At 34.4% G+C, this 27,158-nt stretch overlaps 3 protein-coding genes across 3 annotated transcripts in view; 1 reads left to right on the top strand and 2 right to left on the bottom strand.

Moving 5' to 3' along the window:
- The window catches only part of LOC123688896 (trichoplein keratin filament-binding protein-like), a 38,969-nt gene extending 31,247 nt beyond the window's left edge, over positions 1-7,722 (bottom strand). The window contains exons 1-2 of the mRNA XM_045627636.1: positions 7,529-7,722; positions 5,023-5,255 (exon numbers count right to left, since the gene is read on the bottom strand). Of these exons, the coding sequence (XP_045483592.1) occupies positions 5,023-5,255; positions 7,529-7,636 (341 nt within the window). The 5' untranslated portion in view covers positions 7,637-7,722. The remainder of the gene's footprint in view (positions 1-5,022; positions 5,256-7,528) is intronic.
- A 2,291-nt stretch (positions 7,723-10,013) lies between these two features.
- On the top strand, positions 10,014-11,853 carry LOC123670563 (zinc transporter ZIP3-like). The gene has a single exon (XM_045604056.1). The coding sequence runs from the start codon at positions 10,040-10,042 to the stop codon at positions 11,186-11,188; it is 1,149 nt and encodes a 382-aa protein (XP_045460012.1). The 5' UTR covers positions 10,014-10,039; the 3' UTR covers positions 11,189-11,853.
- Positions 11,854-12,787: 934 nt separating this feature from the next.
- LOC123670564 lies at positions 12,788-19,064 on the bottom strand. The gene is made up of 3 exons (XM_045604057.1): positions 18,759-19,064; positions 18,606-18,710; positions 12,788-13,037 (listed from the first exon to the last, which is right to left on the bottom strand). Exons 1-3 carry the CDS (start codon positions 18,777-18,779, stop codon positions 12,864-12,866), a joined length of 300 nt encoding a protein of 99 aa, XP_045460013.1. The 5' UTR covers positions 18,780-19,064; the 3' UTR covers positions 12,788-12,863.
- Positions 19,065-27,158: the final 8,094 nt, after the last annotated feature.

The raw sequence follows: 27,158 nt of genomic DNA, 5'->3' as shown, positions 1-27,158 counted from the left end.
ATATGTTAGCCGAAATGTTCATAACCAGGCATCGCGAGCTGTAATGGGGGAAAATGGGAAAATCATAATCATATATCCTCAGGGATAACAATTGTGATCACTATTGATCTCATTTACATATGATATGTGATTTGTTTCTCACAAATCTCGATAATCTGACAATGGGGTGCCAAGACATTTTCCTTGGAATGTCTCGAAATTGATGATAGCATCTCACAGACAAACGAATCCGTGAAAATGTCTGCAGTTTTGATGCAATATAGTACTATACGGGTAGAATATAGAAGTCCAAGTGTTGGAAGCTAACTATGAATGGAACATCCGATATTAACCCACGAATTCTTGAAAATAATTTTTTTTTCTATGAACTTTTTGAACTTCACACATACGAATGAATACTATCTAATAATATGATCGTTGGCTAAATGAATGAGTAGATCAATCAAAAACAATATAATAATGAGAGTGACATTCATAATAATAATAACAATAATGATAATAAACAAAAAACAATTTGAAATTATATTAGCAATCGCAAGAAATCATTTAGAATATTATGAATCGAATCGAGGGCAAAATTATCATTATTGTTATTATTATTTTGAATGTTATTCTCATTATTATATTGTTTTTGATTGATCTACTCGTTCATTTAGCCAACGATCATATTATTAGATAATATTCATTCGTATGTGTGAAGTTCAAAAAGTTCATAGAAAAAAAAAATTATTTTCAAGAATTCGTGGGTTAATATCGGAAGTTCCATTCATAGTTAGCTTCCAACACTTGGACTTCTATATTCTACCCAGATAGTACTGTATTGTATCAAAACTGCAGACATTTTCACGGATTCGTTTGTCTGTGAGATGCTATCATCAATTTCGAGACATTCTGAGGAAAATGTCTTGGCACCCCATTGTCAGATTATCGAGATTTGTGAGAAACAAATCGCATATCATATGTAAATGAGATCAATAGTGATCACAATTGTTATCCCTGAGGATATATGATTATGATTTTCCCATTTTCCCCCATTACAGATAGCGGTGCCTGGTTATGAACATTTTGGCTAACATATTTGATATTATTGGACATCAGATATGTGAGGATTCAGTTATTATGGCCTGTCTTAAAAAAATCTCACAATATGTCGTTTCTCGGTCATGTGAATTATTCTGTGTGGCATGAAAAGATGTATGGAAGATCTTGGATTTTGTATCTCATTTCATAGCCAATGTGGAGCAGTGTATGAAAAATTATCGATGGCGGTGCCTAATATAACCAAGGTAGATCATTTCTCAGTCGGGTTCTGGCCGCCGAACATCCAAATTCCATCAAAACCAGAAATGAGAGCTTCCCAATTGATGAGCAAAAACCCCAAAAATTGCAAAAAATCCATTTTCAAAGCTCCATATCTCGAAAACTGTCCATTTTTGAGCTTTGTGGCTAAGGACTTTTCTGATCAGTTCATCAAGAACTACAACATATCAAAAATTCAGCCAAATTCACGGAAAGCCATTTTCCGTACTAAACGTGCGGGGTCCTTTCATTGAGTTCGGAATTTTTTCCAGCAGACCCCACTTTTTTTGCTTTGTCTACTGGACTATAATTTTCATCAACTGTATCTCAATTGATATCAGGTTTACGAAACAGTTTGTGAATACAAAATTGTAGAGAATTTAATGCTTTTCAACTTTAGAAATGAACGTTTTGCTCTAAAACTACTTGGTTCAGAGGTTATGAGCAAAAAACTAAAAAATGTCAGGAAATGTTGAGGTTCTTCGGCCCTCCTCAAGTAAGCACAGGGTCCTCGTGTTGGATAACTCGACAGTGTCATCCCACAAGACCACCTAACAATCTGTAGAAGTTTCATTGAGTTCGGACTTTTTTCCAGCAAACCCCACTTTTTTTGCTTTGTCTACTGGACTATAATTTTCATCGACTGTATCTCAGTTGATATCAGATTTACGAAAAAGTTTGTGGATAAAAAATTGTAGAGAATTTAATGCTCTACAACTTTCAAAATGAACGTTTTGGCCGAAAACCATTTAGTTCAGATATTATGAGCAAAAAACTAAAAAATGCCAGGAAATGTTGAGGTTCTTCGGCCCTCCTCAAGTTAGCACAGGGTCCTCGTGTTGGATAACTTGACAGTCATCTCACAACACCACTGAACAACCTGTACAAGTTTCATTAAGTTCGGTGGTTCTTTTTCCAGCAGACCCACCTTTTTTGTATTTGTCTACTGGGCAATTTGTATTCTACGGCAAAAATATATCCGTTCCATTAATCATTTACATAAAATTTGAGTTGTGAATTGTCCAACTACTCATTTGATCGATGGAAAACGTTTTGCTCATAATGATAGACGGATTGACGGGGATTTCTATTAGACTCCAAAAAAATTGATAAACGCTTTTCAATTAATCGTTATTTCGAACCAAAAATATCAATTACGAATAATTTCGCCCTTTTTAAATGATCAATGGCCGTATATAAACACCAGGACGTTAAGGACATTCTGATGGAAATATTAAATTTTATTACAGAGTGATCTGTGTCGAATGGTTAAAAATTCTTCGTACAAAACTTTTGTGTTTTTTGCCGTAGAATACCAATTTTCACTTGAAAATCCGGAGTTGACCCCCTTCCCCAAGGGTGAAAGAAATAAAAGAGGTTGTAGTATAAGTGGACCCAAAAACTATAAACGTTTCATTCGAAACATTTTTCCATAATGTTTTTTTTAGAGATTTTCAACTATTTCAGTTGAAAAAATCACCCAGTAATATCCCTGAATCGGGTGACCCAAATTCGTTGTTTAGTGTCTCACAATTCCTTCGTGCTAGAAAAAATGAATGGCACATTTGGGGCCCGATTTTTGTGAGAATTAATTTGGTGGAAACCGTAACCTTATAAATTCAATTGTTTTCAAGCGATAAGAGAAAATTGGAAAATGGGGGAAACTGAAACATTCGATAATTTCTATATGATTTGATAAGAAATTTATATATAATATATCTCTCATTTTATAAATATTTAGAAACAGAAAAATTTAGCATTTAATTTGTTATAGAAATTTTTTTTGCTCACATATCAGAGTAGGAAATATACACTGCGCAAAAGAATTAACGCACATTATGGAAATCTCGAATTTATTCTACAACCGAAGGTGTTCTCAATGATGATTATTTTTATCTGAATTATGCATGCATATGTTATCCACTTTCAACTTTTTTCTTCAATACAGATGTTTTTTCCCAGCAGGAATAAAAAAAGATGAGATTATCAGATTTTGATTGTATTGGCTCCATTCTGAAATCAGTTGTTCTCGATCAATTCTAGTGATCAAAGGTTTTTCTTTCCTTTGATCTTCTACACTCGATCGCTATGCAACGCGAAACAAGCAATTTGACCCAAGAGGAATGTGCCCAAGCGGTAGTTTTGCGAGAAGAAGGGTGGACATACACAAGAATTGCAGAAAGGTTTGGAGTTTCCCATACAAGTGTGTCTAGAATGTTGCAGCGATTCAGGGAGACAGGTATGAATGTCCGAAGACCAGGACAGGGTAGACCACGGGTAACAACTGCCATTCAAGAACGTTACTTGAGAGTTTCTCCGTTGAGACAACGGTTTGCAACCGCTCGCCTCCTTCAAAATCAGCTTGAGCAAACTCATGGGGTGCAAATTAGCACTCAGACAATAAGAAATCGCCTCAGAGAATATGATTTGAGGCCTTGTGTCGCGGCAAGAGGCCCAGCTCTTACCCCAGCCCATCGAAGGGCGCGTTTGGATTTTGCATAGAGAGAGAGCATATCCATTGGGAAGAGGCTGATTGGAAAAGAGTTCTCTTCACAGATGAGTCTAGATTCTGCCTCTACCATTGTGATCGACGTTCCCTTGTACAGACGTACACATGAAAGATATGCTCAGTGCACTCTTTCCCAATCAGCCTCTTCCCAATGGACATGCTCTCTCGCAAAATCCAAATGCGCCCTTCGATGGGCTGGGGTAAAAGCTGGGCCTCTTGCCGCGACACGAGGCCTCAAATCATATTCTCTGAGGCGATTTCTTATTGTCTGAGTGCTAATTGCTTGCGTGTTTCGCGTTGCATAGCGATCGAGTGCAGAAAATCAAAAGCAATAAAAACTATTGATCACTAGAATTTATCGAGAACAACTGATTTCAGAATGGAGCCAATACATTCAAAATCTGATAATCTCATCTTTTTTTATTTCTGCTGGGAAAAAACATCTGTATTGAAGAAAAACGTTGAAAGTGGATAACATAGCATGCATAATTTTGATAAAAATAATTATCATTGAGAACACCTTCAGTTGTAGAATAAATTAGAGATTTCCATAATGGGCGTCAATTCCTTTGCGCAGTGTAGATATGTCATTTTCAGTAAGAAAATTTTTTCCCCAATATAAACTATCAAATTTGACATGAAGCGCACGGAAATGAAAACATATTCGTAATACGATATTTCACTCAATTCGCACTTTTTTTATCCCATAGTGAATCAACGTTTCATATTAACTCAAAATATATTGAAATAAATACCTAAATATATCAGAAATTCAGAAAACAAATTTCAAGCTCGCCAAAAAACGTGAAACAACCGATGACATTAGGAGAGCAAAAGTTGCCAAACTTTGGATTTCAGCAGGTAGATACAGAAAACAATTTTCTGCTCATTATAAATTCGACAATTAGGAAAGATATCGGATTCCAAATATTCAAATTTGCATATTTAATCAAATAAATATATTTCATTCAATATACATTCATAACGATATTATCGTATTGAAATTATCGAATGTTAGTTTCCCTAATTTTCTAATTTTCTCTTATAGCTTGAAAACGGTTGAACTTATAAGGTTTTGATTTTCACCAAATTAATTCTCTCAAAAATGAAGCCAGAAAATGTACCATTCATTTCTTTCTAGCTTAAAGGCGGGACACCTGATACATCGAGTTTTCAAAACTTCAAAATTGTGAATTTGAACAAATCAAACATACTTCTGACGTCTCAATTCTAATGCGTCGTCTGCAGCTTTTAATTTAGCTTCCATCCTTAGTTTTATATCTCTCTGTAAGTCTTTCTTATTATAATGATTGAAATACTGAATGAAAATTTTATCAGCCATTGCCTGAGATTTGTACATCTTCGTCATTTTGTCTAGGGTTTCCTTCAACCGCTGTTTATAGTGTAGAAATCTAACACTATAATTCGAATTTGGTGGCCTTGCATTCTGTTGAAAAACATCTAATTAGAATTGGTTGTAAATATATTTTCAAGTCCCATGAAAACCATTTTTTTATAGTATATGCGGGCATAAATTTCTTGAATTCATATCAAGGTATACAGGGTGTTTCGAGAGTAACTGTACATACTCTCACCAGAGGTAGAGTAGGACTAGATGTGTACGGATTAACTGCAAAAAATTAGTTTCTGCCTTTCTCAAGAAATAATGAAACCAAACTTATCGGCGGAATTTATTGGAACTTGGGATGTAATTGACACATGCCGAAGTTGAGTCAGAATCATATTATTTTTTCAATACTCTAGGACCGGACTCATTATTCCATTTGAAGTTTTCAGGTTGAAAATATCACTTTGTATTTTAAATTTAAAATCATTGTTCATATTTTCAAAAAGTACATAAATTCAGCTTCAATACGCGGTATCACCCAAAGTTGTAACTTTTTTTTATTCTTTATTTCGAATTAACGTGTCTCGACATCGAGGTCATTGACACGGGGTACAGTACACATTAACTTATTCTAAATATAAATCTAAGTATTCGAAGCTTAAAGAACTCAAATTTGAGAATATACAAAAAAAAAAAATTCGTTTTTTATGAATTTTTCAAATTGGACAAAGTTCGAAAAATTTGATTTATTCAGGATCAGGAGTGAGAAATCTCGTGAAAGTCGTGAATGAATATAGAGAGTAAAAAGCTGAACGTTTAGTATATGCTAATAAATGAAATAATTCATCAGTGAAACAACATTAAGAAACAGAAAAAAATTATGCTCGAAGACAAAATATGAATTTTTCGAAACATTTCTTGTTGCCATTTTCTTTTCTGAAAACATGCTGACAACCGTGATTTGAGATGGTAATTACTTATTGGTTGTGTTCCATATTGTTATAAATTTTTGGAATTATCAAAGGATCAATTTGACAAATAGAGAATATGCTGATATTATGTTCTTGTATTTGTAATGCGTAAGGAAAATACACGAGGCTCAGTTCACCAAAGATTGTGTGTTTGATACTTAGATATCTGACAGTCGCTTGGCAAGTTCGGTTCATCTTGACTTCTTACAAATATTAAACCCGGCATGCTGCAAGACATTATTACAGGAATATATTTCCAACATGATAGGGTCGATCTTTTCGGTTTAGAATACCTTGATAATACTTATCCAAATAGATAGATATGTCAAAGAAGTCCCGTTTCATGGTCTTCTCAATCTCCACATCTCAACCAATTTGATTATTTCTTATGGGGAGAATTGAAGAATGTGGCTAATGCTGAACACTTTCAGTCAAGAGACTAGTTGAATAAAATAATTAACTGTTATGATATATTAAGAAATGAGTAAATGCATTACAATTCGAACAACTCTGCAAATAACTTTTTTCGAATTCCAATATGAAGATTCATTCGAAGAAATTCGATGTTTTTTATTTGTTGTTGTTGTTTCATCATCAAATGAGTTTTATGAAGCTCCTGACCTTCGAATTGATTTTTCAGGAAGAATTTCAAGTTTCATGTTCAATCACGAGATATCTCATTCCTCTTTATGAGAATAAATCAAATTTTCTGATCTTTGTCCAATTTCAAATCTGAACACTTCAAATGAGAAATAATGAGTCCGGTCCTGGAATATTGAAAAAATTTATATGTCTCCGACTCGACCTCGGCATATTCACATTTCAAGTTTCAATAAAATCCGCGGATAAGTTTGGTTCTGATGATGGTTTCATTATTTCCATGAATATACAAACTCACCCTGTAGCTTCCTTTGGAAGGGCAGAAATTAAATTTTTGCAGTCAATCTGTAAGTAATCACCTAATTCTACTCTACCTCTGTTGAGAGTATGTACAGTTACTCCCGGGACACCCTGTATACTTCATCTCAAACATAATGCCTATGTCATAGAACGCAGTTCTTCATCTTATTTTAGTGAACTGTCAACAAATTTCTGTTTTCAATTCAAAGCTGGGAATATGACAGTCAGGTATATTTTGAATTACATAGTTTTATGCTGGAAATTTCACCGGCAATGTATTCTCCATTTCATTTTCTGAATTTGAATCCTTTGCCGAACATGGGTTGAGAAAATTTTGGTTTATTGAAAAATTTTCTTCAAACAATACCAATACAATAAGTTATTATTTGGAATAATACATCGAAATGAGAATATTTTTAGGGAGAGAAATAAAGATTGAAGACAGGATTTGTGATTCATGACGTTCTGAAGGTGCATATATTGAGTTTTGATATGACTTACATGTCCAAATTTGTAAGGCTGCTGACAAGGCATATTGATATCGTGCAGTTTTTTCGGCCATGGTGGTGCTTTGGTTTTTTTCGGTAAGTCTAATGGGCCGCCAAACATTGTAACTCAAAGAATTCACTCAGATTATTTAGTGTTCATTCACTACAATTAAACGAAGAATATCAAACGTTTCCAAGGATACATAATATATATTTATGTTATGTCGATAAGAGACAGACATAGGAAGAACATCGAATCATGAAGTATTTATTGATTGATAGGTCATCCAATAACGATTCAGATATTCAGGAGTTTAAAAAATAAAGGTAATGACCATTTATCTATTCAGACGTAATTTGAGAAATATAACACCATATATTATACTCTTATATCCATTCAATGAGATGAAAGTCATATTTGGAATTATTTTGACAAAACGAAATACATCATTGTTTGTAACGTATTCTATGCATCTTATTTGTAACTAACTGGAAATATTTGCGTGTCACGGTCTGTCTTGAGCTTCTGATTAAAGCCAACAATAAAATGATTTTTATTGGTACATAATAAAATGTAGCACCCACGTTTATTGTCCAAATGGGATCACATAACATTATTGTGAATGAAAACAATTTTACCTTCTACTTACCTCTACATGTGGAATATTTGATCTTATGAATGCATGTTATTCATTCAGCAGCGACAATGCCACTCTTATCATATTAACAATGATTATCCTATTCTTTCCTTCATTTTATAACTAAATGATTATTCTGGTGTTTTATTATAAAATATAATAATTCTAGAAGACATGATTACTGGACGGAAAATAAAATGACAAATCTGGTTATCATATACAGTAGGTGTTCTATTCGATGAGAATTCATTCGTTAAAATAAAAGTTGGAGATTTGATATGTTCAATATTCGAAAGTATTACCGTGCCATCAGAATTTTAATTTTGTGACAATTTTTTTTCAATTATTGTTATTTCTTCAATTATCACCTTATAACATTTATACGATTCTACTCGATCCATGACCTTGATGGTGAAATGATAGTGTTGGTTGATAGGATGGATGTGTTCGACCACTCGGGAGAAAGAAGGAATGAAGATGCCAACATTGCCAACACACTTGCCAGAAAAAGAGCACAAATTCCTTTCATCGGCCCGGAACCTTTCTGTGGTGTACCTACAAGAAATAGTTTCAGGAAAAGGAGATAACCGAAAGAGAAAAACCCTGGCGTAATTTTCGTGGTTTGGATCACTCCAAAAGTTTCCTCGAAACTTTGACTCTACAAGATCCAAGAAGTATCTAGATCTTAGTAAGAATATGCTACACCTCCTCACTGGATTCCTCACAAGGCATTGTCGCCTCAGAAAACACCTCATGAGAAAGGGTCTAGTAGAAAATGATGAGTGCAGATTTTGAGGAGAGGAGGAACAAACTCCGGATCACCTGGTGACGTAATGCCTCGCCATCACTATCCAAAGATTCAATAAAAATCAGAAATTTTCAATATAGTAGGTACATACTTTTAAGTGCTTGAATGCAAAATAAGTGAAAGAATTTCTGATAACACAAGAAAATGCACCACAACCCTATGCTTGCACTTACTCTCGATATTAGATGTTCTCTGCTTGGGGATTCCCTCTTATCTGGAATTTCAACACTGACACCAATAGTCTTGTTGAATGAAACTTATTGTTTATATCATGAACACTGGAATTAATAGCGAAAAGGAAGAAAGATAAAAGCGATTCATACACACCGATAATAATCATTAATTGTAATATATTCAAAAGTACCACACCTCGCATGCGCACAGTGCCCTTCCAGAACAGTAGTGCATATGTGCCAAAAATATGAATAATATATGAAATGTTGCACTAACAGTATTTTTTACTTTGCTCATAAAATACTTCTGGATATTTCATGAGCCTCTCAATTAAGAATACCTAGATAATTGAACGGAATGATTTTGAAAAAATGCGTAAATTCTTTCGATATGAGTTTTGATGTCAACGTATATCAATGATTGCTTACACGCAAAATATCAAATAAGCAGTTCTCTGAAAAAAAACTTTTATAGCAATATATTAAAACAGAGATCTCATATCTACACAACAACGGCTTGCACTCAAATGAAAATTGAACTTTCGTTAACAATACATCAACGTCATTTCCCGGGAGAAACTAAAGTAATATTCATTCCACTTCAAATGGGACGAATTTTCTACGAAAAGCCACGTAGTTTTTATAATTATACCTCATGGTTCGTGACCTATATTCATCGAACGATTTCAGTGCCTTTCGTTATTCGCATAACATCAGACCTGCCACCCTTGTAAATTCACTCTAACGGAATTCTTGATAATAAACCTATTTTTGCAGCCAAATTCGTATTTAATTATTTTGCGCATGTTATTCGAGGACTAATGGAAATTCGTAGAAGTGTTGGGAAAATAATAATACAGTGTACAACTTACTTCTAGAATGAACTGTTCGTAGGAATATCGATCATGTCAAGTCTGATAGCAACCAAAGTAGTTGTAGCGGTATTGTTTGGGATCATCAGATTCATCTCCGGTATATTACCAATAAAAATTCATTGTTTTTTGAAAAAATGGGAGGGAGGTGAAGATGGTGTCAACTTCATAAACGACAGGCGACATGCTCAAGTTACTTGTGTAATGGCTTGCTGCCAATCTTTTGGTGGAGGCGTTTTATTCGCAACTTGCTTCTTACACATGATGCCAGAAGTGTACTATTCGGTAGAGCAATTGAAAAAATATGGACATTTGAATACACGGTATCCTATGAGTCAATTAACTATATCCTGTGGTTTCTTCCTGATATACTTTCTGGAGGAATTGTCTCACTGGTTTATCAGTAAAGTTCCAGCAGATTCCATAAAAAAATCAGAACTTTCCACGAATAGAGTGTCTCCAGTTGAGAATGGAATTACTAAAACAGCCTTTACGACTCTAGCAAAAGAAAACTATATCAATCAAAATCAAGCAGTTATTCCTTACAACGGCTCTAGTTTCATAGATCCAGACATTTCAAATAGAAATACAAGGGCATCATCCCCATCAATATCAGAAAAAAGTGTGCATTCAAGAATAAATCAGGATATAGATGATCTTAAGGAGGCGAAAGAACTGGAGACAATGTTGAATAATGTAGGACCTAAATCGCAGCAGCAAATCATTAGATGTATTCTCGTCGAACTGGCTCTTTCCCTTCATGCAATTTTTGAAGGTCTAGCTATTGGCTTACAAAGTTCTGTGGGAAATATATGGTATCTCTTCACAGCAGTTTCAATCCATTCAGCTACTATCCTTTTTTGTATCGGTGTTGAATTAGTCCTAGCTAAAACTAAGAAGAGTGTGATGATATTTCATTTCTTTATATTAGCCATTGCTAGTCCGTTTGGTGTGTTTGTTGGTCTACTGATTACTTTGAGATCTAATATGGATACAGAAATCAGATCTGCTGCTGTTATTCTACTGGAGGGATTATCAGCAGGTACAATTTTATATATAACTTTCTTTGAAGTTTTGAATAGAGAAAAAGAAAGACGAGTTTATAGATTTAGAAGAGCACTTTTTATTGTGGGAGGATTTATTTTAATGGCTTTATTGAAATGTGGGGAAACATATCTGTGATCGAAAAACTTTTTTCAACTGCATATCGGCTTATTAGTTCAATATCAAAGAGCTTTGAATATATAGTCTAGGAAAACTGATATGTTTCAGATAATTCAATATTTTCATTGAATATTATTTTTGGGATTGACCTATAGAAACGCCTTCTCATTATTATATTTTCATTTATCAGTACTATGGAAGGTCGTAGACGAAATTGTTGAACAATTATTTTTCTTCGATCTCAAAAAAAATATGGTTTTATCAATTTTCAATTATTAACATTATAGTAGTTTTTAAAAGTCAACCTTTGAAGACGATTTCAAAGAATGTCACTACAAATAGTGTATACCTACTTCAATTTATTTTCTTTTGTTATTTTACAATTAGAAAAATAATTATTTCATCAATATTTTGTAAATAATTAGGCATAGGTACAAGGCTCGCGCCATGAAGTGAGAATTTTATACCCGCATATGGGTGTAATATGCATTATTATGAAATGGCAATTGAACAATAAAATCACAGTAACAAACCATGAGATATTCGATTTAATGTTAATAATTTAATATACACATAGAATTGAATTATTAATAGATTTAATTTAGGATAGTTGGGGATATTGCTGACCCAGAATATACAGGGTGTCCACTTGGAAAAGTCAAAAACTTCAAGGCGAGATTCTACATGTGATTTTCAACAAAAAAGTAAAAGAACACATAGACGAAATATTGACGGTAATTTTTCAATTCAACATTTTGTGTTTTTACGAAATATATCAATTGTTTATATGAAATCAATCACAATTCAGCTGTCCTTGTAACCTCATCAAATTTGATTACATATCTCAAAAGAGCATGAAATTGGCTATACCACAAGAATTTTTTTGTGCCAAAAAATTCCTTACTGCGGGCGTGATAAGCAGATGAACGTAACTATCCTTAGGTGAACAATATCAATCATATTTTTCCAATATGTTTATCGATGATAAATGAGTTTTTGGACTAGATGCTTATTTTTGGCCTCAATATCATAGCTAACAAGATAGGTTACAATGAGTTATTCAAACCTGATTTTCTTTCATTTTTGAGCTTTAATGATTGAATCAGTTGTTTTCCTTTTCTCCGATCGAATGTTGGAGCTACTCTCACTAGAAGTGATAATTTATTTGTAGAGTGAAACGAATCGATTGAATTTTATTAAAACTAATGAAAAAAGTAATGAAAGAGTACAAAACACCCTTTGTAGTTCAGAACGTTTCTGACGTTTCTGACATTTTTTGTTGAAAATCACATTTAGAATCTCTCCTTGAAGTTTTGGACTTTTTAAAGTAGACACTTTTTATATTCGGGTTATATTAACAGTTTATAAGGATTCGCAAGTATGTATATATGGAATACCTAACTAGCCTTGAATATTAGCTTTTTCAATATCAATATCTCCATATATCCATTCATACAAAAATGTAATTTCTAGTAGCCAGAATACTACAAAACTTTATATTTACTGTAAGTTTTTTTATACCTAAGTCAAGATTATATTTATATGTGGTTACTCTGCATTTCATTGTCATTGGACAGAGGAGATCTAATCTCACCTAATTCATTCAAATCAGACGACTCGATACAATTCTTTATTAATACACTTCCATTTTCTGCGAGAACATAATACAGAATATAAAAAAATATTGCTCTATTCAAATATCTGCAGCTTGGAAACTAGGCTGCATCCAGATGTATCCTGTGCCAGTCATTGAACAAAATGCATTGTAATACCTTCCTGGTGCCCTACAAAAGAAGAACTCTGGACATTTACATTTGAAATGAATCTGAAATTCTTCCTTGCATACTTCGTTCCAAACACAAATTCTCTGAAAAAAAAATTAAGGTGATCAAAAGCGAATAAAAGATGTATAAATAATAATATATTAGATAATTGAAATGAGTTTACATAGATATAAGATTGCCAAATTCGTCTCAGTTAGTTGGTACTTTGAATGCAAAAATCGGAATTATTTCTACTGAATGGAAGTAGTTCATTAGTTTATTTTATTTAGCAATGCAGCTTAGGTTATTAGCGAAGGTTACGCAGGTAGTTACTACGTGGTGACGTTGGTTGTTGCCCGAAAACCCATTGGGTCTTCTTGACGAAACCACAAATGAGCGGCCGGCTTCTGTTGTTGACTCAGTTTGTTTGTTGTTTTTCATCAAGTCTTGTTCATTCAGACACTTTTTCACCGTACTAATAAGGGCCGGAAGCCAGAAATACGTGTCTACGGTTAGCACTTCTCCTTGAGATATGGGTATGTTCTTACTTATTACCAATACTTTTTTCGGTTAACCTTAGCCTCTTGATTATTTTTGGATTGACATCCTTGTCAATATCTCTAAAGTTCTTAGAGTTATTGATTGATCCTCTTTTGTGTTGTGAAAAACATAGCTTCAATTAAACATTCACTTCAGAACGCCTGAAGCTATCGCTTTGCGACCTCTTGGGTTTTTCATACAAATTTGATGAGATTTCTGTTTCTGTCAGAATTTAAAGACACAATTTGGTTTTTCGCCGTGCATCAGTTGAAGAATATCTTTTTTCGGCCATAACTTCAGAACGCCTGAAACTATCGCTTTGCGACCTGCAGGTTTTTTCATGCAAATTTGATGGAAGTTCTGTTTCTGTTGAAAGAATCCTATCATTACATTCAAAATAGTAAAATGAACAAAACCATGAACTTATGACTTAGCGCCCCCTATCGAAAGCTGCAAAAACAAATTTATCATGAGTATATTTTGTCCTCAATCAACAAGATATTCTTCAACTAATGCACTGAAAAACTAAATCGTGTCTTCTTTCGGCCATAACATCAGAACGCCTGAAACTACCGCTTTACGACCTTTTTTCATGCAAGTTTGATGGAACTTATGACTTAGCGCCTCCTATCGAAAGCAGCAAAAACAAATTTATCATGAGTATATTTTGCCCTCAATGAACCAGATATTATCTCTTAGAAAAGATCTAATTTGCTCAAAAATGTTGAGCCAAACTGAAGTTACAGGCATTTCAATTAGTCAGATTTCTCCCTTTCCCCTGCCCTTATTTGATGTCGTAAAATCGAAAGTGACAATTCAAAAAGATAGAGAATTTTCCAAGGATTACAGTGATGATTTTAGTTCTTCAACTTTATATAAAACATTTTCGAGTGAAATTCATTTTTCTATTCGACGATAGCTATTATGCCCCCGAGCGGTAGAGGTATGAACTCCAAAACAATTTCCAGTGTGTTTTCTTGTATACTTTAGTGGTAAAAAATTTTACCGCAAGTCTTTACGATGAGTGGATCCTGAGATATAGCCGCTTACCTCGCTTATTTGCCCACCCTGTACACAAATACATTGTTATATCACCATGATAAATGATTTAATAGTAGGCTGGAGCTAGAATTTTTAAATAACTCGGTTGGAGATCATCACTTGAGTTTTTTAAATTAGGTAGAACAATTTCTACAGACATTGCCAGTTGTGTGCTATGTAGAATGTTGGTATCAGCATGATTATGTAATTAATAGGACGTTACTTATCAAACAGGATTAGGGTTTTTACAAAAATTAAGTGATGGTTTCACATAACAAATATACGAAGTAACAAATTATCTGACAATTCTGACACCAGCCTACTTAAATAAAAAAATTAAAAGGAAGTTCAAATTTGCATAGCTTTAGACTCGACATTTTTGTAAAGTGTGATACATTATTGCATTCGTATTTCATAAGGAAAACCACTATGGCGTACATAACAGTGACAACTCCATTAGAATATTCATATTGAATAATGTCTACAAACCAAATTTCTTGGAGTTATCTCCAAAAACAAGTGACTTATACAGAAAAAAAAAATCTCGATTTTCAGTTTTTTCGAGATATCTCGAGAACCATTGGAGATATTTTGGATCTATTAACACCAACACACTGAATAAGGCAACTTTTTTCTAATTCAAGCCACCCTGTATCTCTAACGGTTTTCGATATCCCTGTAGTGCCCCTCTAAATAGTTCTAACCCTGCATAACAAATAGTTCATTGGGACAAATTTCATCACATATAAATGATACACGAGATATTGGTAATCCACAACCAAAATTTCAGCTTTCTAGGAATCAAAATACCGAATTGATGATGCGTAATTGAAGCTGCATAAAAAAGAAGTAAATCTATCAATTACTCGAAAAACCCTATAGATAGGGGTGAGGTAGTCAATCGATAAATAATCAAGAGGCTACGACAAACCGAATGAAGTAATAATATATAAGGTGTTCTATTTGAACTATTGAAGTTATAAGGACTTTTTTATTTAAGCGTTGAAAATATTTAAGATCGATAAAGTAATGATTCTCACCCAAGAAACAAAATTTCAATATAATCAAAATTGTACCTTCTATTCTCCGTAGAAGTTCACCCCGTGTAATCGAATAATATTATGTCGACGAGTTGGCCTAGTCACGAAAGCCGTAAGTATTATTTTCTTACAAGTGTTGAGGTCGAGACTATCGAACAGGGAAATATATTTTCTGGTTCCACCATTTGGCTTAAACAGTTAACATAAGGGGGAGTCTGGGAGACTTGCTCAGGTAGGAGATTCAATTCAAAATTCGTACTACCGGCAGCATAGATGCAACATACTCGTATAACTCGAAATTTCGCGTTCGAGAAGTGAGAAATTGAATAATTTTAATTTTTTACACTGTTCGAAAAGTTTAATAGGTGAATTCACTTAATTGCTTTTATTGGCTTGATATAGTTTTGCTGAAGCTTTTTGAACAATAGTTGAAAGAGTTTCAAGAAAATATCTAATGAATAAACTAAAACGAGGTGCGGAAGACTTGACCAACGTCAGGGTAGGGAGAAATGATCAGTGGTTCAACTCTTCTGCACTGTGCTCAGATAATAGTTTGGCTTCAATTAAGAATACGTTTTATTGTATTTTTGTATTTTTAAAGAATATCATACCATTTCAATAGAAGTCAAGTCAAGGGAGGGTTCTACCCGCAAAAACCGGATTTTATACAAGAAATGAAGGACATTGCATATATTTGGAAGAAAGCTAACAAATATGAAATTGATAGAAGCATATAATAATGATGAAATAAATGAACAAAAGTAGGTACAGGCTACATAATATATGAAAAAGGTAGACATTATAAAACTTCTCAGATTTTTATGAGAGATTTTTACGGAAGAGAAACTGTTAGTCCAATACCTCCGATAATGTCAAGTGATATAGAAAAACTTCAGTACTTCAATTTCTTCTTTAAATGAGCTTACAATGTTCGGTGGCACGTATAGCTGAGCTGAAAATAATTGATAATTTTAACAGTTATGTTCCCGAAGAATCAAGCTCCAATTCGAAAATATTATTGCTAAAATCGGACGATATTATACGTTGCCCTGATTCCACGGCAGATGCTGATAGCTTAGGGTTATGCCAGACCAGAATATCTAAATTTGAATTTTATAAGAGTGTCTTAGTCATTGTTCTGAGTGCCACAGTTACAAATGTTGGTGTTTTTTAGTGTTTTTCTGATTAAAAATTAGTGGCGGATAAGCATACCCAACATGAACCAAGATTTTCTCAAGGTGCGTATGGTATGCTCAGAAAAAAATAATGGTTTCAACTATTTAATTTTTTCAAATTTCGCCATCCAACTTTGAGCGTTTCTGCTATGAAATAATTATTTCAGACTCGGCACATTACACCAAAAGTTAGTCTTTTAACTAAAATTTTCGACAAAAAATACTTTTTGGCTTGACACGATGAGAACAAACAGATATTGATATTTTAATTTCTATATTTTCATTCGGAGAATTCATTGTAAATGTGTTATTATTGTTGAATTAAATGTTAGAATTGCTTGTCACTGGCTCGAACATCTATTCAAAATTGATCGCATCATTAGTCTTGCGCATTCGGTGGCATTTAGTTCTAGAAGAAATACCTTTGGCTTCAAGTGGTTTAATGTAGCTGCAAAATGATGACTCTCCAGCACACTATACACGCCAAGAAGTTATTTGAACGAAGATTATCCACAAGGATGGATTGGACGCCTTGGTTCCATTTTGTGGTCTCCTAGGTCACCAGATTTGAATCCATTAGATTTTTTTTCTGGGGTTTCACTGAGAAGAAGGTGTATTACAAACCGATTGATACTGAAATAGAACTCTGAGAAAGAATTAATGCTAGTTGAAAGATGCGGAAGACCAACATTTATGAAAATATGTTGTGCTTCCTTCCATTTAAGACATTTAATACTTCAATTCAACAATATCACCACATTGCTAATAATTTCTCTGGATGAAAATCCCAGAAATCTCTTTTCGTTAAAGTGTCATCTTTTTTCCTCATTGTATCAAGCAGAAAATGATATTTTATTGAAAATTTTACTTAAAAAGCTAACTTTAGGCGTAATCTGCCGAGTTAGTCAGATATAATTTTTTTCATAGCAGAAACGATCAAAGTTGGATGGCGAAATAGAAAAAAACAAAAAGGTGGATTCATTCATTTTTTCTGAGCATACTATACGCACCTTGGGAAAATCTTTGGTCATGTTGGGTAGGCTTATCCGCCTGTTATTTTAATCTGAAAAAGGATAACAAAATACCAATATTTGTTGCTGCAGCACTCAGAACAATGGCAAAGGTGTAGATTTTGACGATTTACATAAAATTGTCGAAATCTCTAAAAATAATACATTTAAAAAAAAACAAACTTGGATATTCTGTTCGGGCATGACCTCAGCTATCAACATGCGCCTGGTTGAGGTCGGTTCACGGAATAGCCTGTAAATAAAATGAACAAATACCATTTGACGTCAGTCTGGAGAATAACACTCCCAAATATCCTAGGGGCCGGTTTTTTCACATGCAAATAAATGGATTCATCTCTACAGCGTAGGTATTATATACGGATAAAACCTGCGTAAGTGAAAACATTTCATTATTCACATGTGAATAAACCGGCCGTAATAGACATTAAAGACTCCCACAAACCAACGCGCCAAATGTGAATATTCGTACCGCATCTGGACCTTGATCCTACTAATTTATTATCAATTGATAGTTTGATAATTGGTAGCATCGATAATCAAACTATCATTATATCATCTTTATACAGCCGACCAAAAAAAAAAAATTCAGTCAGTATTAAAAATAACAAATTGAAATGTCCTTTCGTAATTCATGAGGACCATTTAAATATCAATTCTACTGAGTATTCATGGTATATTCTCAAGAGATAGTGGAATTATTCATAAATTTTTTCATTTGCTAATTCATCCCTATTTCTGATGTCGGTTCAATTTGGCAAAAATTTGAATACTTATGAATCTACACTAATAAAGAAGTGGTTCTATTACATTTGAAAAATGAAAAATCATCGAATGAAAACACTCACCTCGGTCAAGTATCTAGTCACAGATTCGTCAGAAATGCTTCTCCTTGTTAACACTCTAGGACGACCCAATCTCAAACCAATTAACAGAATCAACAACAGGCCAAACTAAAATATAATACAGTAGATTTACACACAAATCTTACATTTACTTACCTTAATTTGATTGCCGAACATCCTATTTGGAGTGTTAACATGGAGACGATTATCGATTGCAATTCTGAAAAGCTAGTGACATCTAGTTGGGAGTGGTTCACCTCAGTTAGATTCCTGCCACAAAAAATTAGTAGAGCAGAATAATAATTGACCAGGTAACACACCGTTTATCCTTCGATTTAAATGTTTCACATTCATGGATTATTTCAAATCATAAAAAATTTTTAGAGTATTGATCGAAAATACACAATACAATGATGTGCATCTCACAGAGGCAATCGAGTTGCCTGCGTAATGTATGATAATGAATACAATATTTTCATCCGAAGATCATCTATTTCAATTACTTATCACTTACATTTATAACTTTCTCATTTGTGATAGGTACAAATTTCACAACTAGACATTTTTACCTTTGAAAAATTGAAGAGTGAAAACGAGACACTTCTAACGTATTTAAAAACGCCTATCTAACTCATAATCACTGCTGAACAAAAGCCTCTTTTAACTCTCTTTTTCGGTTTTGTGCCCTCTGAATTCAGTTTCCAGCTACTCTTTTTATATCGTCTGTCCAACGACTAGGATGCCGTCTTCTCTTTCTATATGCCTCATGTCTAGGTCTCCACTCCACAAGTAAGAAAATCCGTGGACCAAAATAATGGAAAACAGAAAAAGTATGGATGCCAAAAATGAAGAAGCTGAAAATGATATAGCTAAAGAGGATGGAAAAAAATTCGCAGAAAGCAAAGAGGAAAAGCAACCTAAAGAAGGGAAAAAATCAATTAAAAACGATGACAATCTAGCTGCCATTCTAGGAAGAAAGACTCTACAATTTTGCGCTACTAATGCGACAATGAAGCAAAAGATCGCCCTCTTAGAAGAGCAGGAAAAACTGATTAAGCTTTTCGAGAAGAAATGAAATACACAAATAATAAAAGTCTTACATTTGCGTTCTGGAACGCAAACTCAGTCTTCCAAAAAAGACAGGAATTACCTTTTCTTGGAAGAAAATAAAATTGATATTCTCTGGGGTGGAACCTATTTGAAGCCAACCAAACAATTCAAAATAAGAAATTATGAAGTATATAGAAAAGACAGAGAACAAGGTAGAGGGGGAGGTACAGCCGTCTTAGTGAAAAGAGGAATTGTACACCACGAACTACCAGAAGTTCAAACTGCAAATATCGAAGAAACAGGAATGAGTGTTAAAACGAAGGCAGGTGAAATAAACATTTACTCTGTGTACCGTTCCCCAAACAATGGATTAGAAGAAGCCGATATAAAGAACTTCTTCCGAACTAAAAAACCTACGATAATTGCGGGAGATTTAAATGCGAAACATCCTGATTGGAATAGCAGGAAGACAAATCCCCAAGGAACCAAACTGAGAGCCATAGCAGACAAATGCAATCTGTTAGTACTAGGGCCAGAAGATCCCACTCATATCCACGAAACCACAGGTACGATGGACGTACTTGATATACCACTAATGAAAAATGTATCAGCGAATTACGAAATAGAAACTAAGATGGATCTCTCATCGGATCACAGCCCAGTGATCTTGACATTAGAAATCGGACAGACAGATTACCCACAGACCGAAAATCAATCAATTGGGCAAAATTCAAAGAAATAATTCAAACAAAACGTGTTAATATAGAAAGCAAAGAACAGCTAGACGAAGCAATCGAGGATCTAGAAAAAAGAATAATCTTAGCTGAAGTACAGTCCACCAAGATTAAAAAAATACCGAAGAAGAGACCGCTACCTCTAGACGTGAGAATTTTGTTAGAGGAGAAGAAAAAGGCGAAGAAACAGTATAGACGCACATTAAACCCCAGTGACAAAACTATACTCAATAAACTAACGAACGTGTGAAAAACAGAGTCGGACAAATGTTCAACGAAGACTGGGATAAGAAGTTAGAAGAACTAGATACAGAAGACCAATCACTTTGGAAAATGACGACAGCACTAACTCGAAGGAAAACGAAAGCGAAGATTCCAGCACTCAAGAAGGGAAATCAAGTAGCTGTCACAAATAAAGAAAAGGCAGAAATGTTAGCGGAATCTCTGGAACATCAATTCAATCCGAATCCAAAAATCAACGATGACCAATTCAACCAATCAGTCGAATTACATGGAAATATAACAGATGAAGATCACAATGAATTAGAAGAAGATTCAACAGAAGTGACTAAAGAAGAAATTGAAGAAGTTATCAATACTTTGAAAAACAGAAAAGCACCCGGAATAGACGGAATACTCAATCAAGCAATTAAAAACTTACCAGGAGAAGCTCGGGATGAAATCGTTGAAATAGCCAGATTCATACTAAAAACAGGAAATTATCCAAACAAATGGAAAACAGCGGATTCAATATTAATTTGGAAGAAAGGTGTTGGATTTATGGGTTTTAAATTCAGAGTATTCACTAATACACAGATGATGATTTTAATCGTTTATTATAAAACTCTCTAGTAAGTCTCTCTCTAAGCAAGCTCAACGCAGAAGGAAGGAATCTCTAAGGTAATATCTCTGTCGTTTGCTCTCGATCATTGAAGATCTATATTCTTGTTCTTTCGCTCGATAGCCCTCGATGGCCTCGCCACGCGCAGACTCGCAGCGCCGCCGTGACGACATGAAGTAACAACGAGTGAAGGGTAATGTTGGTCGTCTCTATCGTAATTTGTTCGGATGAAGTAATATTCTAACAAAAGGAAAAGACAGGAAAAATCCAACGAATTATCGATCCATAAGTCTATTATCGGCAATCAGTAAAGTGGTAGAGAAATTAATACACAGAAGACTGACAGATTTCGTAGAAGAAAAGACAATAATTCCTGATCACCAGTTTGGATTTCGTAAAAATCATTCAACGATTCATCAACTGGTAAGAATAACGGAAAATATCAAGGAGCAAATGAACCTCTCAACAGATACCGGTGCCTTTTTCTTGGATATAGAAAAGGCATTTGATAAAATGTGGCATCAGGGTCTGATTTACAAAATGAAGTTAATGAAATTTCCAATCAAACTTACGAATTTGATGCAATCCTACCTGGCAAATAGAAAATTTAGGGTGAATATCGACAGTACCAGGTCAACGATTTGAGAAATAGAAGCCGGAGTTCCCCAAGGATCGGTGATAGGACCGCTGCTGTTTAACATATATATGGCAGACATGCCGAAAATGAATAGATGCAAGATAGCCCAGTTTGCAGATGACACTGCCATATGCTATCACAGTAGAATGCGGAAAACAATCACTAGGCAGCTACAGATAGACCTAGATACACTGATGGAATACTTCAAGAAATGGAGATTCAAAGTGAACACATCGAAAACAGTTGCAATCTACTTCGGAGGAACAACAGTAAAGAAAGAAAGAGCGGGAAACGTCAAAATAGATAACCAGACGATAGAATGGAAAAAGGAAGCAAAATATCTGGGAGTAATACTGGATGAAAGAATGAATTTCAACAAACAGATAGAAGGAAACAGAAAAAACACAAGGCAATTGCACGGCAGATTGTACCCATTGCTCAACCCTAGAAGTAAACTTTCTTTAGAAAACAAGCTGAAGATAATAAAAATAGTGCTAATACCAAGCATTACGTATGCAGGAGTCACCTGGTACAATACGAAGGACAATAATAATGATCAGTTGCAAGGTACACTACTTTCAGTAATAAGAACAGCGGTTGGCGCCCCATGGTATATAACTAAACAGCAAATCAGAGAAGAACTAAAAATTCAAACTATTGAAGAAATAGTCAATAAACAGAGAAAGAAGACAATAGAGACGCTGAAAGAGCACGAGAATAAGGAATTAAGACAAATTAAAGTGAGAAAGACTGATAAGAGGAAATACCTCTTTCAAAGAACTAGATAGAAGAAAAAAGTGACATGAAGTAGGGAGGAAAGCCTCGCGATTGGACAACAGCAGAAAATAGGAGAAATGAAATTAGAGGCGAAGGGAATGTAAATTCCGGACCTTAAACAAAAAGAAGATCTGAGCACTCCACAAGTTTCTTCGTCCACCTTTCATCACTCACTCTTGCCACATGTCCAGCCCATTTGAGCAGTAAGAGCCTCAACTGCGTCCCTTACTCTTACTAGGTATCCTATCTCTGAGGGTAACTCCCAACATTGACCTTTCCAATCTCCGTTGTAATGTGATAGCTTGTCCAAAAATATGAAGAAGAGTTTCTAAAAATTCACCCCCCAAAATGCACCATTTTCGAGAGGGTGTAGAAATAAAAAATCATAATAAGCTATGTTTTGTGCGGATTTTTTTCAAGTCTTAATTGGTGAAGGTTTTGAAGGGGTAGTAGGAGTTTTTCTCCCCAACTTCTACGCTAATGAAGAAAGTACGGTCCATTTAAACGGGCAATATCTTCTACACAAAAAAGGGCTCTTGATCATACCCTCTAAAGTCGACCGGTTTCGAGAAAAATCAACTTTTATGATGGAAAACATGATATTTACTAGACGGTGTGGAGAATTTTAAAAGCCAGGTTGACAGTAGAGACCATGTTTTTCAACATTTTTTTTTGGATTTAATTTCTTTGAAAACATTTGACCAATAGTACCTTTTTTGTGTAGAAAACATTGAAATGGGCGTCTCAAAAACCGTACTTTTTCCATTAGCGTAGAAGTTGGGGAGATAAAACTTCTCCAATTAAGGCTACTTTAAAAAAATTCCGCACAAAACATAGCTTATTTTGATTAGAAAATGCTCACGAAAGCCGTTTTCTGTACGATAAAAGATTCCGAAGATATTCGCAAAAAACTATTTTTTTTTCCAATTCAACATCAATTTCGAAAATGATGCACTTTCTATAGTGCATTATAGTTAATCTATAGAAACTTTTTTCCATATTTTTGGATGAGCTGTCATATTCTGAAGTCCTGCGAATCTATTATCAAACACCTTGTATATGCAGTAGAAAATACCTGGAAAATAAAGTTATAAAAATTGAAAACATGCTGATGAGGATTTCAATCATAACTTTGATCGGACTATCATAAAAAAATCTATTTTACAAATGAATAATTTCAAAAATAAAATAACGTCAGTTTCAAAACAGCTTGACAAAGCTAAGGTCCATAAATGCTTGAAAAATAGGCAAATCTTGTCATCTATAATAAAGGTAGATAGTATTTTTTTGTGGAACACAAGGAACGCTTTTGAAAGGTCAGAGAGATTTTGGTCCATTCGATATCAACTGGAAATGAGGGAAATTTCTTGGCGTTATTACCCAAGAGTTCTCTGGCGTAATAACGCATCTACCGGCATCTACCTATTCAGGTAGATGCCGGAGATGAGATTTTACGAAGGCACTTTACCAATTTAAAAAAAATTTGATACACTCATTAGTTGGACTATTCAAAATCTAATAGTTATTGAATGATCGAATTATTTACAAGAAATGTTGATGGAAAAAGTGAAACTAGCCATGTGTTATTTACGATAAAGGCGTCTAAGTAAAGGCGGTATGGAAATTTTTATAGCAGGGAATGTTGACAAACGCAGCAGTGCGGAACAACCCCAAATTATTTCCAAAAATCAAGGATGAAATATGAGAAGGCAGCCAGCAAACTGGGCCGAATTGCCGCCCCCTAAAATAGAGGTGCTGTTGCTTCTCTCTTTCACGCCTAACGCCGGCCCTGAGTCTAAGAATCATTGGTTTTCTTAACAAGACCGCTCTATCCGTTCGTCACATGTCTGTTACTTTCGAATAAGGAATGGCCTCGAACGATAAGGTCCTATATCCTCAAATTCAATTTAATCCGACAGTCCGTGAACCACGAATTGAAATCTAGAAACTTTTCAGGGTTGGTTCGGATCGCGTATGCCATGGATAACTTCTTTCAAAGAATCAAATCGGACTAATGATTCCTGATTCAACACTAAAGATTCGATCGCAATAATAATGATAAAGTTTATTCGCTTTCAACACAACATAATATAATATTCTATTAAATATTGCAAATAAACATGATGAACAGAGGCTCACTAGAGGTTCGCCTGTTAGTTCTAAAAAAAACAAAAATTCTCTTCCTTGAACGTCGTGACCAGAGTATGCGAAAAAAAAATAAAAATTTTTTCGTTTGGTATGAACAATAACACAAATGGAATCATATAAAATTTAGAAGTCTATTATCGTGTTGAAACTGTCAAAATCTGGTTCTTAATTTCTGTCCAATTCGGGGTAAAAATGTCTTAATCATGAGAAAATATTTATCACTATTCTTGAGGGCACTTAATAACTCTCTGTTTAGGCATGATAGATATGAATAATAAGGTAAGTAAATCCACACCAACACTCACTGAATTCCCAAATCATTGAATACCTTCGCATCTCCATTCAGTAGCCACAATTGTACTGATCTTTTATTGTTTAGTGTTCTATATTCCATAGGAAGAAAAGCGAACATTTTGGGTGCCACCAGCATCTCTGACCAACTTTTTGGGTACGTCTCGTCTTGAAATTCATGAGTTTATGTCTAGTAGGGTACTCGTGATCGATCGATTGTAGTCTTATCTTTCCCTTCTGAACAAGACTCGTCAATTTTAAAAAGTAAAGTTGTTGTATGTTCAGAACTCTTGATATTTTGTAAATTCCTACAAAGGGGAACAAATATGGTTTTCCAAACATCGTTTTGAGAATCATCAATCATCCTCTGAATGACGTGTAGTCTCTCCAAATGAACAGCGTGAGCAGTTCTCCAACCAACATTCCCATATGTTAAATGTGACTGCACTTAACCGTAATAAATAGTTGTGAGTTGTTCACCATTCATCTGCTTTCTCAGGTACCTAAATATGTGTAGCAGTCCACGAAGTTTCTTTGCCAAATATTCACAGTGATAGTCCCATTTCATATGTCTATCAATATATATACCAAGGTGCTTAATATGGCCTTCTGTACTTTCATGGATATATTCCTGGTCATCAATCTTCAAAGGTCCTAAATCCGGCTGACTGGATTCGTAAGATGTGAAAGGTAAGTTTTCTTTGCATTTAGGGTCAATCCGTTCTGTCTGAACCATCTTGAAAGAACACGAAGATCAAATTCTATGTTCTCCTTTAGTTCCTCCCATGTTCTCTCTTCAGCCATTATAACCACAGCATCTGCAAAGGCTATGATTTTTCCAAAGATTTTCATACTCAAAAAAGCGTTCACATAGATAAGAAAAAGTATCGGTCCCAATACTGTGCCTTGGGGGACCCCACATGTTATCAAATCCTTGATTGCATCTTTTGTCGACATTCCCTCTCTAAATCCATATTGACGGTCTGATATCACATTATTTTTCTTCAGGAATATTATTATTCTCGTCTTGATAAGCTTTTCAAATATTTTTTCCAAGTTGGAAATAATCGATATAGGTCAATAATTGGACATCTCTAGTCTGTTTCCTCCTTTGTAAACTAGATTAATAATTCCTTTTTTCAAACAATTCGGAAATATTCCATGGATGAAACATTCATTAAAGATGTGGGCTAGAGGTAGTGAGATTTTAGATTTGATTTCTTTCAATAATCTTGACTGCAACCTGTCAATACCTGGGGTCTTTCTCACTTTCAGATCTTCTATTTTATTTTCGACCTCTTTTTCATCAGTTGGAACAAAAGAAACTGTCTCTTACGGATAATTCACCCTCGTGTAGTGGTCTTTCAGGTTCTATAATTCTGTCGGAGTATTTTCTTCCCAGATTACTGAAAAACCGATTGAATTCACTAGCAATTTTAGATTTTTCACTTATAATATATCCTATATGGTCTTTGATCTTTTCGATACCTTTTTCAACTGTATTTTTTTTATTGTAGATTTTTTTTTATATCTTTCCATAAAACTTTTGTTTCTCCTTTACTGCGATTGATGCATTCATTCAAATATTGTTTTTTTGATATTAGTATAAGTTTGATCAGTTTAGTTTTATATTGAGTGTATTTATTTTTCAGGTTGCTGTCAAGTGGACTCTTTCGAAGTAATGCGTATAGTTTATTTTTCTCATTTATTGATTTCAGCAGAGCCCTTGTGATCCAAGGAATTTTTGACATGTTCTGCCGACTACTCACAACTAATTCAATATTATTTTATATATGTTTCTGTAATATTTTAATAAAGTTCTCCATCTTATGATTTACTTCATTTTCCCCATATACCTCTTTCCATTCCTCTTGTTCTAAGTCTATACTCAGTTCCTGACGTTCCCAGATCAAAATAATATCCGTCTTGCACAATACTTCCAGCTCTCTATTCAGCTTTTCTGTCCTTGTAACGGAATTTGGAGTATCTGGTGCACTCGAAGGATTCTTATTTGTACCTCTTATAGTGGTGTTTAATTCTCCAGCTGATCCTTCCCCCTGCTGATCTATGTCAATTCC

This window comes from Harmonia axyridis, chromosome 1 (genome assembly GCF_914767665.1).
Source record: "Harmonia axyridis chromosome 1, icHarAxyr1.1, whole genome shotgun sequence".
Classification (NCBI taxonomy): Eukaryota; Metazoa; Arthropoda; class Insecta; order Coleoptera; family Coccinellidae; genus Harmonia; species Harmonia axyridis.
Note: the sequence above shows the minus strand (reverse complement) of the source record. Positions and strands in the feature narration are given on the sequence as shown.

Bases quoted from the DNA above. Each gene is read 5' to 3' on its own strand.
- LOC123670563 (XM_045604056.1), top strand. From the start codon at position 10,040: ATGTCAAGTCTGATAGCAACCAAAGTAGTTGTAGCGGTATTGTTTGGG.
- LOC123670564 (XM_045604057.1), bottom strand. From the start codon at position 18,779: ATGTTCGGCAATCAAATTAAG. The intron at 18,711-18,758 runs GTAAGTAAATGT...ATTATATTTTAG, and splicing joins TGTTCGGCAATCAAATTAAG to TTTGGCCTGTTGTTGATTCT. The intron at 13,038-18,605 runs GTGAGTGTTTTC...TTTTTTTTTCAG, and splicing joins TGACTAGATACTTGACCGAG to AGAATTTGTGTTTGGAACGA.